Consider the following 13341-nt stretch of genomic DNA (forward strand, 5'->3'; position numbering starts at 1 on the left):
AAAACGGTTGAAACTTAATTCCTAGCTAATCTGGGCAGTTTTGTGAAGAGGTTAGAGAGGACAGCAGATTCAGTTAATCTTGCCTCATTCCTTTTCTCCCAAAGAAATCAGATTTCGCTGCATAAAATGAGAAGTGGAGAGCCCCTAAGATCCTCATTGTTGAGGTTTTAGAGAAAAGGGGATTGCTTGGTATTAGAAACCTGGATTTAAAGATGAATGTTTTTTCCTTTTTGGTGTGGCCGGACACTTGTGCATGCTGAATCTGAGGATTAGCTCTTAAATTTCCTTCATAATGTCACTTTCCTTTTTAAGCTGTGTTAACAAATCACCTTACACAACACAGCATACATTGACGGCAATGTAAATGTTAATATACACCAATCGGGGAGATACATGACTCATCTTGTGCATGTCCTACGTTGAGCACAGCAGTAGATTTGTGTGCATATCTGAACACAAACCGAGCACATAAACACAGAAAAATGTTCCCTGCATGTGGCTTGTATTCCCAATCATGCATCATGTCTTTTATCTGTGTTTCACAGCAGAGGTAAAGCTATTACAGGTTATTCACACCTGCACACACACACAACAAATCCTGTGATTTCATACAACCCAATACACCTTTTTTCCCCTCTCCTTGGAGAATTAATGGATTTCCACAATCTGTCCTGAGCTCCTCTTATAAGGGCTTTTGAAAACAGATAACAATAAACACAATCCCATCCTTTTCACCCGGCTTTAATAGCAGCCAGATTCTTGATGTATAGTTTGCAGGGCATGTGAGATTGTTATCTGCTCGTATTGTAGCTCTCAATAGAGAGTTGTTGCACATCCCCATCGGTTCAAGCTGCTCAAAATTCATTACTGGGGATTAGAATGATAAAGGTTCATTTTGTTGTTGTAAGGGCAATATTTGGTATTGGAAGAAAAGTGGAAAATCCACCAAAGCTGATGGAGCTTTCTGTAGATTTCATTTTGTAGCTGTTTGCTTTTTAGTTTGATCTCAAAATGTCTCACCTTCAAAAAATGTCTCTTTTTATGTAATTTCTTAAGGCTCACTGTCCTCAAAGCGCGCAATATTGATACCGTCGTTCTCCAGATTCACTACCCAGCAACAAAAGAATTAAAAAGCAAAAGAGATAAATAATTTTATATAAACAAGTTCTTAAACACAAAAGAACAGTTAAAAAATGGTGTTACAGTGATGTGATGCTATATTCTGAGTTTTGCACAGCTATGATGCCACATTTTAACTCTCCTGATGGTGCTGACATGTGAGATTCAGATCTGTATCAGCCACTAATTTACCACAAAGATGTGAGTGCTCAAGTTTTAAAGCGAGCAGGCTGACGGGAGCAGGGATTCAAACATGAATATCAAAGGTTAGAAATAATTCAAACAGGAGACATAGCATCACACCATTCATGTAAGAGAACATCCGTGTCCCTCATCGGAAATGAAAGATCCCAGATGTAGCAGAGGACTAACTTCAACTCTGTGTGGTTTTTAGGATGTTCAGTTCAATAAATGACCTCTTGGACCTCGGGGAATAAAGAAAATCACCCCGTGGTTGCAGAATCTCCTTTCCTGACAGCCTTGTAAACACAGACAAGATGTTTTTGTCTCACATCTTCAGAAGGAATCTGAAAATGAGCTCTGGGGTCTGGTGTACTGTCAGCTTACAAATATCTTAATACCAACGTGTTGATTTGATTTCTTTATTTTATGTAAGCATTGTTTAAGATATGAAACAGACCAGTATTTATAACCTGTAGCAAGAAGCAAAGCTGTTCCTCTCCCTGCGCTTTTTTTCTGATTCTTGTACACAATGTAAAAACCTCTTTCAGTGCATATAAAACATTTGTAGTAGTCAAGATATCCATTTCCACATCCAGCTGGGTGGCAGTAAAACTGAAAGCTTTGAAAAAGAAAAGAAAAACAACTTTTGTTGACAGAAATATACCTGAAAATGTTCATCTTCACAGAGGCCCATGTAGTAATGTAAAGCATTTTAAAATTAACTGTCTTGTGAAAAATGTGACAAAATACATCTTAAGTTGATAAATTGAAAAATAAAGTAACATTTGGATGCAATACAAGCGAGTTAATGAGAAAATGTGATTTCTGGATGCCCTTACAGAGCATAAAACAGGATTTAGTGCACTATTAGAAACTAAACCTTATTACACATGTGGTACTTGTGCATTACGTGTAAAAACCCACGTTTCCAAGTGTTAAAACCTTTAATTCTATTGTTTGATTTATAATTAGCTACTCCATGTTACAATGTTGTGAAAAACTAAAAAATGAGCATCTCCCAGTGAGTTGAATTCATCTTTTTGGTTTGTTGTTCACCATAGATAGATAAATTTTACTCCAAAATATTCACAACATTACAGAAAATTACGTGTAACTTTCCCCAAGAGGACCCTAGACCCCACTCTATCTGTTTTTTAAAATTAACTCTGAACAGGGATTTGAATGATGGTACCCTTTTTATTCTTTCTCTTCTGCTCAGCCTCCACGCAGCTCAAGTACGCCACTGAAAGAGCCCAAAGATTACTGCCTGGGCAGACATGACCATAGACTGTAAAAATAGACTGTATAAAATAGACTGTCCACTCTACATACAGTCTATGGACGTGACCCCTATCAATGGGCATGGGTTATTTACATAGACTGTATATCACTTGTGATGGTGGGGGACATCGAAGAGTCGTGCGCCCCCCTGTGTCCAAACATTACAATGACTACTGAGCAGCAGAGCGACACGGCGCGGCAGGCAGCCCGCCACTCGCGATAACTCGCGCGTTTGGTCAGCAGCAGCTGGGCGGAAAAGGCGGGAGAAGACTGCCGCTTCCGCGTCCGCGCAACACGGGCAGAAGATCACTGGGGCAAAATGGACGATAAGTTGATATTAGCTGTATTTAATTGCCCAGAGCTGTACAATGTCACTTTACCGAATTACCGCTGCACGGAAAGTAGGGCAAATGCGTGGAGGAACATCGCTTTGATACTTGGACTTACATGTGAGTATTTGTTTGTATTTTCTTGTTTTGTAAACTTTATTGCCATTTCTCATATGCGTAGCACGTTCTGGCATAGATGACCAAACAGAAAGAAACGGCATTAGGAGAATTAGGAGAGTTTAATTTTTCCTCAGCGGTGAGTTCCTCGCTTGTCTTTAATTTTGTCCGCGCGAGCTCATCATGGCGGTGAAGATGCAGCCGCGCGCACCGTGCTAGCGGTAGCAGCCGCAGCTCGCACGCTGTAGGCCGCGCTGCACCGAGTGGCACAGTCCGGCTCCGACACTGCGCCGCCAGCCGCGTGACCAACACGGCACAGCTGAGGAAGAAACATGCTCCGCGTCACGGACTCGCTGTCTTCGGCGGGCCGCGTGCTTTTCGTCTCGCTCGTTAAGCAGCGCGAGGTCCGTGTAAACCGAAAGCTTGTCGAAGTCTCGTGGAAGCATCGGATGTGGCTTTAGCACTTCGTGTTCGATAAAGCTGTCATGAGACGAAGGGAGGCCCACTGCCTGTTGTTTTTAACGAACTGACAGAGCAGAGTGTGTAATCTCACGTGAACAAACCAAACTTTACAAAGCCACCGTTTCATTTTGTAATTTAACAAGTTTAGTATTTAACTCTCTGAGACTGTTACATAAAAACCTTAATTTAAATATCAATTTGATTATTTAAATGTTTACAATTGTTTAACACGTTGTCTAAATCTATGATTTTGTCTGTTCATACTTAATTTAATGCTAGGGCGAATGAAAGTTGTTGGAAGAAACCTTACAACAAGTTTGGTGAAGAAAAAAAGAGCCACTGATGATAAAATAATGATTAAAATAATAATAATAATAATTTAATTTCTCCATGAACAAACTACACACCAACAGTAATATTTTTGCTTGAAATACCCATTCCTGGTGCATGGGTTAGTATTTAAAAGGAGGAAAAACAGTCATGTATTGCAGCTTTTCTATTGAAACTGAAGAGGGTTTTTCCTCTTGAGTTTTACAATTTCTTTTTGGTTTCATTTCAGAAGTTTAACAACAATTGGGTTTATTTTCCATCCAGTATCAGTGGGATGAAGGCAGAACAACACTAATCACAAGCTATGTGGATATGTGCTAAAGGTGTGCGACACTGGGAATTTTGGTGTTGATCCGATACCAAATGAATACAGGGCCAGTATCGCCGATACTTATACCGATACTTTTTGATATTTAAGGTCGATGTTTCATAAAAACTGCTGACCTTAAGTTGTTTTTGTGATTTTTTCTTTTGATTATGTTGTTAAAATCTAGGACAGAATTTAGGCAAAGTTTAAAGGTGACTACAAAATACTTTAGTGTCATGATAAACATTTATGTTCAGAAACAAAACAACAGTAAAAATAAATAAAGTAGTGATAACAAAATAATCCCTAAAACATTTCGTGTGGAATTATTTTCTTAAGAAAAGTGCAAATAAAAAAATATCATTTTCATTTTTTTTTTTTGAGGTATAGAGTTGAAGACTTCAATACAAATAAATAAATAAATAAAAGTTCTCCCGTTATCAAACTCATTTTTTAAAATAGTAAAGTATAAAGAATTATCACACCACAACAAATGTTATTAAAAAAAATCAAACAAACTTCTTTTTTTGGAGTCTGCTTGTTTGTTTCCCTAGTGCCACGTGATGTGACATGGACACAGCCAGGTCGCCACTTTCATAAAATCGCAGCAGTCAGTGCATGCAGGAAGAAAAAAAAAAATAGAGGATTGATCTTTTTACACCGGTATCATTTGATATCAATACCAACGTTGGTATCTCTATTATCGATATTTGGATCGATCCGCCCACCTCGAATATGTGCTGTCAGAAGCCCCACATCAGTGCTTCATATGTCCTCACAAAACTCTGGGTACAATGCAGCAGATAATTTTGTGTTTAAGTATTTCAAAAACACTTCGGCTAATTTTTGGTTTGTTGAATGCTTAATCTTTGTCATCTTAGTAAATTTTTAACTTTAAGCGCAGATTTGTACAACAGTTGTCTACTCTGTTCCACTTTTCCAGCTGAGGAATGTAAACGAAAATGGAAAAACATGCGAGACAGATACCTGAAGGAAGTCCGAATGGAGAACAAAAGCAAGAAGCAAGGGGAGATCTTCCAAAGCAGGTGGAAGTACAGACAACTCATGAATTTTATTGCACCCTTCACTGGATCACGCAGTGGAGAGCCGGACATCTCCAGCAACAACGACGACCACGACCATCTCGACCACGAAGCTGGCAGTCCAGGAGGAGAAACGGCATCATCTGAGGCGGTGAAGACATCACAGACCCTTGCAAGGTCTACGGGTCAACAGGACGTCAAGTCACAGGTGGGGTTTGTGACACAGATGCCTCAAGATCCCTCGTCCCTCCCACAGCTAGCTGCTGTGGCAAAAGCGCCACAAGGATCCTCAAACATTAACAAAATGGCCAGAAAGCGGCACCTCATGTCAGACTCACAGTCACTGAATTCTTCTCAGATGCCCCCCACCAAGTGGCTGGTAAAGGACAATGGCACCTCGTTTCCCAACAGGCCGAGGGACGAGGATGAACTCTTTTTGCTGAGCTTCGTGCCTGCTCTGAAGAGACTCGCTCCTCAGAAAAGGTGCGAGACAAAAATGAAGATCCAGCAGATAATGTATGAAGCAGAATTTAATGTCCAGCAGCCTGAGGCTCCAGAAAAACAAGCAGAGGCAGAACCTCAGGAGTAGACTGAACTGACTCTGTTACTGAACTTCATTTTCAAAAATCCTCTTCAGGAGAGGAAGTCAAAAAAAGAATCTCTTTTTTTATTTCCAGCCAAAGTGGTTGAGTTTTAGGTACTTCCCCTTTGCCATGTCATTTTCAGTACAGACTTTAAAGTTACTCTTGATGATAAATTTGATAACAGCCCAGACATCTTCTGGGTCAGTTTTTTTTTAATATAAGCTGAGCTCTGACTTCTCTGGACAAAGAAGTATTTATAATTTTAATAATTGACACGACAACATACACTTTGAATACCATTAGCTTTTATTTACATAGTTCCACTGTCAACAGAGAAAATTTACACATAGAAAAGCTTTTTTTTATGTGCAAACATCCGTTGTTCATTTCTTTCTCTGTCATAATCTACAAGATTTTATATATTAATTACAGTAAAAAACACCAGAAATTAACCTTTTTCTTTCCAAGATGTGAAGAAATACTGTTTCATAAGTTCATTGTTGAACTTTTAAAATGCATCAACCAGTATTTTTCTCCTTTTCTGTCACATAAACAGAAAGCGAATGACATTATTTTGATTCAGGTGTGATTTGTGTAAAGTAGCAGGTGAGAAGCATGTTTTGTAAATAATACAGAAAGATCAAAATAAAACATTATTTTAAAGTCTACAGAGGGACATCTTGGATGTGAAAGTGATCAGTATTTACTTGGCACAAAAAGTAAGGAAATTTGTGTTTTGGAGATTATTTCTTTGTTGTAACATTGCTTCTTGGTAATAAAACTCATTGTTTGAAAGCCTGCTAATTTTAGTTTTAAAATACTTTTTCTTGTTTAGCATTGGCAGAGGAGATTCAGCACATTTTTTAATGAATTAAATCCACTCAGCTCTGCTGCTCATCCCACAATTGTGTTTGTGAGAAAAAGCAAATACACAGACTTACCATCAGTACATGATCTATTGCCATAAAGCACTGTTACAACAAAGAAAAAAAAACTACCAAACACTAATTTCCCTACATTTTGTTCAGCATTCAATGGAAAATGTTGTGGCCTGCCTGCATTGATGAGCCTTTTCACAGTAAAAGTTTCCACTGGTAGCAACAGATAACAGCTGGGAAGACAGGTGAAAATGACAAAAATAAATGATATCTGCAAGGAAACAATCAGGTACCAGTAGGTTAACAGAAAGCCTGAAAACAAGTGTGTTGGACTGACTTGTTACACTCATGATCCATTTTGTTTAAAACGGTTTGATTGGGAATGCAATGTGTAGCAGAGCAAACGTGATATCTTCTGCTTCTTCCACCTGTTCAACTTCCCATGTATCTGATATAAAACAGTAAGGTGGTTCAAGCTCTCTGCTCAACAAGTGGTTGAAAAATATAGGAGGGGATTTTGTATTTGACATTTAAAAAGACACATTGTGACCGTCCATTTAACTTAATGTGGTGTTAACCCTAGTAACTGTTACACTTCCACTGGAAAACATAGCTTTATCTTGGAACAAAAAAAAATTGTCACTCTAATCTCAGATTTCTGCTCGAGGACAGAAAAAAGCTGAAGAAATAAGTAGAAGGCTCAATGCACACCCTGGTGTGGTGTCTTTATGGGTTACCCAAACATAAACAGTTATGCAATCAGCAGCCAAAACATGATCACCAGAGCAACGAATAGGAAGAGTCGTGACAGAAACTGTTCGTCCATGTGTTGAGGCGTCCCTGGGGCAGCTGTCAGGAAATTAAAAAATATATATATTATTTTTTTAAACAATAAAAAAAAGCAAAGCATTGATGTTAAAAGAACACATACCTGGTGGAGGTCTTCCATCATTGATATTAAAAGCTGTGGCAAAAATACCAAAAGGAAAGGCACCAATTCCAAAGGACATCTGGAAACCTCCATCTCCGAAGCCAAAGCCTTGAAAACCCTGTGACACATCAGAATATTTGCAACACATGGACATGTATTCCCATCAATGTCTGATGCAGTTTCTCATCCAGAATGATGCAAGCGTCAGCTACGTTAGCTATCATTCTCAAGAGATTAGTCTGCACTTCAATGCTCAGTGTCTAATAGATCCCAGTGAGTGTTATTTTGTTAATGAATAAAGCAGATGTTAGCACTACAGCGCCTTCATCATCCTGCAGGGAAGTTTCATCATTAAAATATAAGAGGTAAGGAATCCTGAAGAAAAAAATCATGACATTTGAAGTCCATGTCCATCTTCATGGACGTTTACTCACTCCACGGTTTTCAGGCTCAGGTCTTTGCCCTTGTGGCCGAGGGGGTGTTTTCTCTCTGTTAAACAAAACCAAATATTATAAAAGCCATATTTACACTCATTTATACCGTCAACACATACAATTTTGAGGGAATTAAAAACTTTAAGATGTCACTCTTAATCATGAGTTTGAAATATTTCACTACAAAGACATAAGGGCCTGTTTCCACAAAGAGCATATTCTGTATATGTAGCACCTATTTTCTACATGAAGCCCTGTATTTTAATGTTTGGTGCTCAGAATCTCTGCAATCAACTTTGTCAACAACAAGATCTTCAACTGAGGTGGGTTGATGAGCACATGTCTCTTCAGGGGTACAAATTTCAACACGTCAACACGTAATATGTCAAGGTGAGAATCGCTCCAAGTTTGAGGCTGTGGATGCTGCTATTGCAAAAAGTGTGCACAGGCCCTGATGGACCACATCAGTATTTTGAGAATCAGGGAGTATGGTATCTAAAAAAACCATCAATTTCAGAGTCGTTTTATCCGTAGTGATATTATAACTTTTTTAGGACCAACCTGGGATCTTGTTGACCAGTGCTTCCCCGCCCATATAAGGGAATAACTTTGTCTCTGCTGATGCCGGCTTTACACACTGGGCACACTTGTCTGTTTGGTCTTGTCTCCAACCACTGTGTGCAGGGAAAGACATATATTTAGGACCCACTGTCCCCATCAGGCATACAATACCACTGACAATGCGCTGCATTGATTGAGCTTACCTGGTGCAGACATGGCCAGCTGAAGAAGACACACAGTGGAAGATGAACGTTCAAGTGTCATAAAAAGGAGAGGGATGATTAATTACAAAAATCAGAAATTATAAATATTTATAACTTCAAAAGGCAGTCACTCAGGACAGGAGAGGGAAAGAAAATGCTCCCCAACTTTGAAATGATCGCCCTCCGAAGAATGAAAAACTACTTTGGCTCTGCCATGTCTGAAATCAGTGCATGCAGGAGACTATAATCTCTCAGAAGGGCAGGCTAACATTAGAAAAATCAATAAATGATTGCTCACGTTACAAAATGGTGTAGTGGCAGCTCATGGCATTTAAATACACTGAACTTTTGTATAATTTCTTTAAAGCTCAGTTTGGTTTGAAAGCACAACTTAATTTGCACCATTACATTTTACACACTAATGACTGTTTACGAATTTAGCCTGGCTGTTACTGTTGTAATAGCTGGCAGGATGTGAGTTTCAGATAGGTTTGTTCTCACTTTACCCCTTGCTCTGTAACACATGAAAGCAAGATTATCCTGCCTGATCCGGATCTGCTGTGTCCTACAGATGTCTTAAACTGTTAATGTAAACAAGAGCTATAAAAAGTGAGCTGGTTCTTACCAAAAGAGGTGTCCACACAGGCTGATCACTGCATCTTTAGCCGTGTCCAGACATATGTTACACTCAAAAGTGCTGTCCTGGTTTCCACTTTCTGCTGTATTCGAGCTGCTGGATCCGGGATTCGGGTTCTCGGTGGCTGCAGTGGAGCCAGACGCTGGAGGGGGAGCTGCGGTGGCCATTTAAAGATAGATCCAGGAAACAACACGGTTCATACGGGACATAGGGAGGTCCAGTAGGTTATAGCTGGTGAAGAAGTGAGACTGTTTGACGGAAAATGACGGAAAATATCTCTAACAGTGAGTGAAACTGAAAAACATCGACTGGGAGCTAAAAGCTGCCATGTAGGAAACAGACGCTACGGAGCAGCTAATGTTAGCAACGGATAAAAAGACTGAAAAATGACAAATTTACTTTTCACGTATCCATTCAAAGGGAAACAAAAGACACGAAGTTGTAATCCAAGCTGTCATTCGGGTAGTATTCCCCTTAATGCAACATTAAAACTTTGAGAAAGAAGTTAAGCATATATCATTACAGCTGGTTTCATCACACATCCGCTGCAGGAAGACTAACCGGTAGTAGATCCTGGAGGAGGGGCGTGGCTTATCACGGCATCATGTTTCCCTCACAAGCAAAAGGCATTTAATGACATAAAATAAGATAATTTATTTCTTTACACTAAAAACAGATTTTTCATCTGACACGGATCAAAGTAAAAATGAATATACACTAATTCAAACGTTTATATTCCTGCTGACGTATTTCAGATGATTTAGTATCCATATGAAGAGCATATTTTGTAAAAAGTTACTTATCTTACTATGGGAAAATTATTTCTGAGTTGTGGCGGTTTTTCCGTCTACCTGGTGGTACATGCATCTGGTAGGCTATCCCTAACTTTTCATCACGTTTTGAGTCTTTAAAAATAAAAAGTTGTAATGAAACCTAGCTGGCTTCATTTACCTGTTGCCATTTCTCATTATTCAATCATGCACCAACTAAAATCATGGTGGATGATGGTAAACCAAGCAGCAACTCCCAGTCTTAAAATATGTTGTAGGTTTTTATTATTTATTTATTTATTTTTTATTATTAGGCCTCATTTTCAAGGTTTTTAACTCGTGAGTTTGACTTGACTGACAGGTAGGCACCCTGTAGTTGTCTTCAAAGAGGCAGAAGGCCCACCTCTTTTCCTCGTCCTAACCCCAACAAGCTAGCTTGAGTTCAGCATTTCCATTACGGCCCACTGTGAGCAAGGGACTTCATATCAAAAACAAAGTCATGTCACAAAGACTACGTCAGTATATTATACAGCCAATTGGGTAAGTTAAATACTCCAAACAATAATAGCTATGTCAAGCTGCGAAAGAGTTTTGTTTTAAACTTGGAAACACTCATTTCAAATCATGATTTTTATTAGTAATGATAAATTTGTTTCAACACTTTATCACTCTCATTCAGGAAAAAATGAAGCAGGCTGGTTTGAAAACAACAAAAACACCCTGGAATACAATTTACAGACATAAAATAACCAAAATATCAAATGTGTGTACAAACATTCAACAGATGTTGGATGTATATGTGTATGTGTATATGCTCACCAATACAGTCCAACTAACTAAATGATAGTATATAAAATATTGTGTGAAAGTGGTGGTTCATCATACAAAACAGGTCTAGTACATACTCTTTAAGCTTTTAAGAGACACCTAACATCTTTTGAATGCAAGATGGCACTTGGCCACACTTGCCAACTGTTTCTTTCTCCCTTTCTTTTCTTTTTTTTTAACACTTTTTTTTTAACTGGGAGACACATGGCAGAACCAGACTGATGGTGAGCAGCCACCCACCTCCACTGTTTCATGAGTATTAAGTATGTCTTAAAAAAGCAAACTGAGCTCAAAACATGCAATGATACAGAATTTTGTCTCTCAGCTCCACAAAAATGTTTGTATTGTGAGACACTCCTCCTTTATGTCAAAGGTTTAACTTGATTGGAGATCACTTCCATTGATTTGGACCTTGAGTGATTGAGACCACCTGTGCGAAAGTCCTCTTCCATTGCCTCCTCTATCCTTGATGTCAAAGAGCGCTTTAGTGTTTGTTTGAAGTCATTACCGATGAACACATAGAGAACCGGGGATATGAAGCTGTTTGCTGCAGCCAGTGTGGACCCCACCTTGAGGCCAGTCTGAAGCACTTCCACGCTGTGGTTTTTCAGGTCCAACTCTATCAGAACAAAAGTGTGATAGGGGATCCAACAGAAGAAAAACGACAACATGAGAGCTGCCATGACCTTATAAGGCTTCGTGGACTTCATGGTCAGGCGGCTCAACTTACAGCTGAGCACAGAGCAGCAGAACAGGATCATGAGGACAGGAATCAGAAACCCGCAGATGAACCTGCTCAGCACAACTGCTTTGTGTCTAGATTCCACCATGTAGCTTGTGTAGCACTGAGTGACTGAACCATGGACTGTGATCTGCCTGAAGATCAATGAAGGCATTGTCAGGAGTGCAGAGAGAAGCCACATGAAGACAACCACTCCTAACGCTTTCCGCACTGTGCGATGGTTATGTGACCACACAGGGAAGGAGATCATTAAACAGCGATCCATGCTGATCAGGACCAACAGGAACACACTGCTGTACATGTTGAGAAACAAGACTGAGGATGTGAGTTTGCACAACACCAGCCCGAAAGGCCAGTGAGAGGTGATCATGTAGAAAACTTCCAGGGGCAAAAAGGCGCAGAACAGAAAGTCTGAAATGGCCAAACTGATGTACCAAGTAGTGATGACAGTCCTCTTCATTTTCCATCCACAGATCCAGATCACTAAGGCGTTTCCTCCAAGGCCCATAACTGATATAATTATATTCACTGCAACCAGGACATGAGTCGAAGACTTAGACTGAGGATTGTTGAAATTCACCAGTCCAACATGGCTGGAGCTGCTCTCCGTGTCATTATCTGGGGTGTAGTCACCGTATTCAATATAATCTACATCCATGCTGGTGACTTCACCTAAAACATGAAGCACAGTGTTTTCTTCATAATCCTCCACATATACAAGACTGTTTAGCTTTAACAAGACAACATCTTTTGTAAATTTGTTTCACTGAAGCGTCCTTACCTGATCTCTCGATGTGAACACAATCCCTGCCAAACGCCTTCTGCCCAACTTCATTCGGCTTGATACAATTTCTCACTTCTCGTTTCCTGGGCAGAGCTGCTGACGGAAGAGAGACAGAGAGTCAGAACTGGTCTGTCATGGAAGAAATGACCATCTGATCGCCTTTCACTTACCCAAAACTCATTTTCTGTTTATGAACACAATGGTTTAAGCAGTTTTTTATGTTTCATTTGATAAACAATCACCCACTTGCTAGTTGTCTGGATGCTTTTATACGTCTTGCAACAGCTGAAAGCTGAACTGTTGCAATCTCACAAAGGAGATCCCCTTTAAAGTGAACCATACAAACCACCAACTCACATTTCTTAACCATGGGTGTGACTAAAGGCCATTTAACCAGAAATGCTGAGTGAGCAAAAGCGTAGGGTGAGGGTGATTTCCATTTGCAGTGTTTGTTGTGGTCATTAGGAAATAATTGATCAAGGATAAAGCTTCTAAACATTTGCACACCCACTTAGATACAATAAATGTAGAAGTGAAGATCCAAATCAAGTGAAAAGAGTTTTTAAGGAAATGCGGAGTATCAACATTGTTAGTTCAGGTCCTAATTTTATAATCATTTCCACATCTTTGACAGATGCACATATAAATTTCAATGCAAACTCATTAACATGAACTATAAATGTTTGCTGTGAGATTTTACGATGGATGGTGGGACATATTTCAGGCCCACAGTTCCCACTGCCTGCGTAATTGACATGAAATACACGCCCACAGCAGTCGGACTTCGCTAAATTGTGAAACATTTGACCTCGTCATAA

The 13341-nt window shown here is 39.5% G+C and overlaps 3 protein-coding genes across 4 annotated transcripts; 1 reads left to right on the forward strand and 2 right to left on the reverse strand.

Moving 5' to 3' along the window:
- The first annotated feature begins 2785 nt into the window (after positions 1 to 2785).
- LOC141805667 (uncharacterized) lies at positions 2786 to 6081 on the forward strand. Its single transcript, XM_074690819.1, has 2 exons — positions 2786 to 3032; positions 5072 to 6081. The coding sequence occupies exons 1-2, from the start codon at positions 2903 to 2905 to the stop codon at positions 5758 to 5760; spliced, it is 819 nt and encodes a 272-aa protein (XP_074546920.1). The 5' UTR covers positions 2786 to 2902; the 3' UTR covers positions 5761 to 6081.
- A 323-nt stretch (positions 6082 to 6404) lies between these two features.
- On the reverse strand, positions 6405 to 9979 carry rnf185 (ring finger protein 185). Of its 2 annotated transcripts, none has more exons than XM_074690821.1 (7): positions 9799 to 9979; positions 9388 to 9630; positions 8763 to 8781; positions 8560 to 8672; positions 7999 to 8053; positions 7565 to 7682; positions 6405 to 7482 (listed from the first exon to the last, which is right to left on the reverse strand). In XM_074690821.1, the coding sequence occupies exons 2-7, from the start codon at positions 9564 to 9566 to the stop codon at positions 7385 to 7387; spliced, it is 582 nt and encodes a 193-aa protein (XP_074546922.1). In that variant the 5' UTR covers positions 9567 to 9630; positions 9799 to 9979; the 3' UTR covers positions 6405 to 7384. The 2 variants fall into 2 exon arrangements, with proteins under 2 accessions (XP_074546922.1, XP_074546921.1); XM_074690820.1 differs by having other exon boundaries at positions 9388 to 9647.
- Positions 9980 to 10961: 982 nt separating this feature from the next.
- LOC141805557 (chemerin-like receptor 1) lies at positions 10962 to 12637 on the reverse strand. The gene is made up of 2 exons (XM_074690668.1): positions 12521 to 12637; positions 10962 to 12411 (listed from the first exon to the last, which is right to left on the reverse strand). The coding sequence occupies exon 2, from the start codon at positions 12395 to 12397 to the stop codon at positions 11360 to 11362; it is 1038 nt and encodes a 345-aa protein (XP_074546769.1). The 5' UTR covers positions 12398 to 12411; positions 12521 to 12637; the 3' UTR covers positions 10962 to 11359.
- Between the last annotated feature and the right edge of the window lie 704 nt (positions 12638 to 13341).

Source organism: Halichoeres trimaculatus, unplaced genomic scaffold, assembly GCF_033239565.1.
Source record: "Halichoeres trimaculatus isolate MK-OKI-2021-1 unplaced genomic scaffold, fHalTri1.1 fHalTri1_scaffold_16, whole genome shotgun sequence".
Taxonomy (NCBI): Eukaryota; Metazoa; Chordata; class Actinopteri; order Labriformes; family Labridae; genus Halichoeres; species Halichoeres trimaculatus.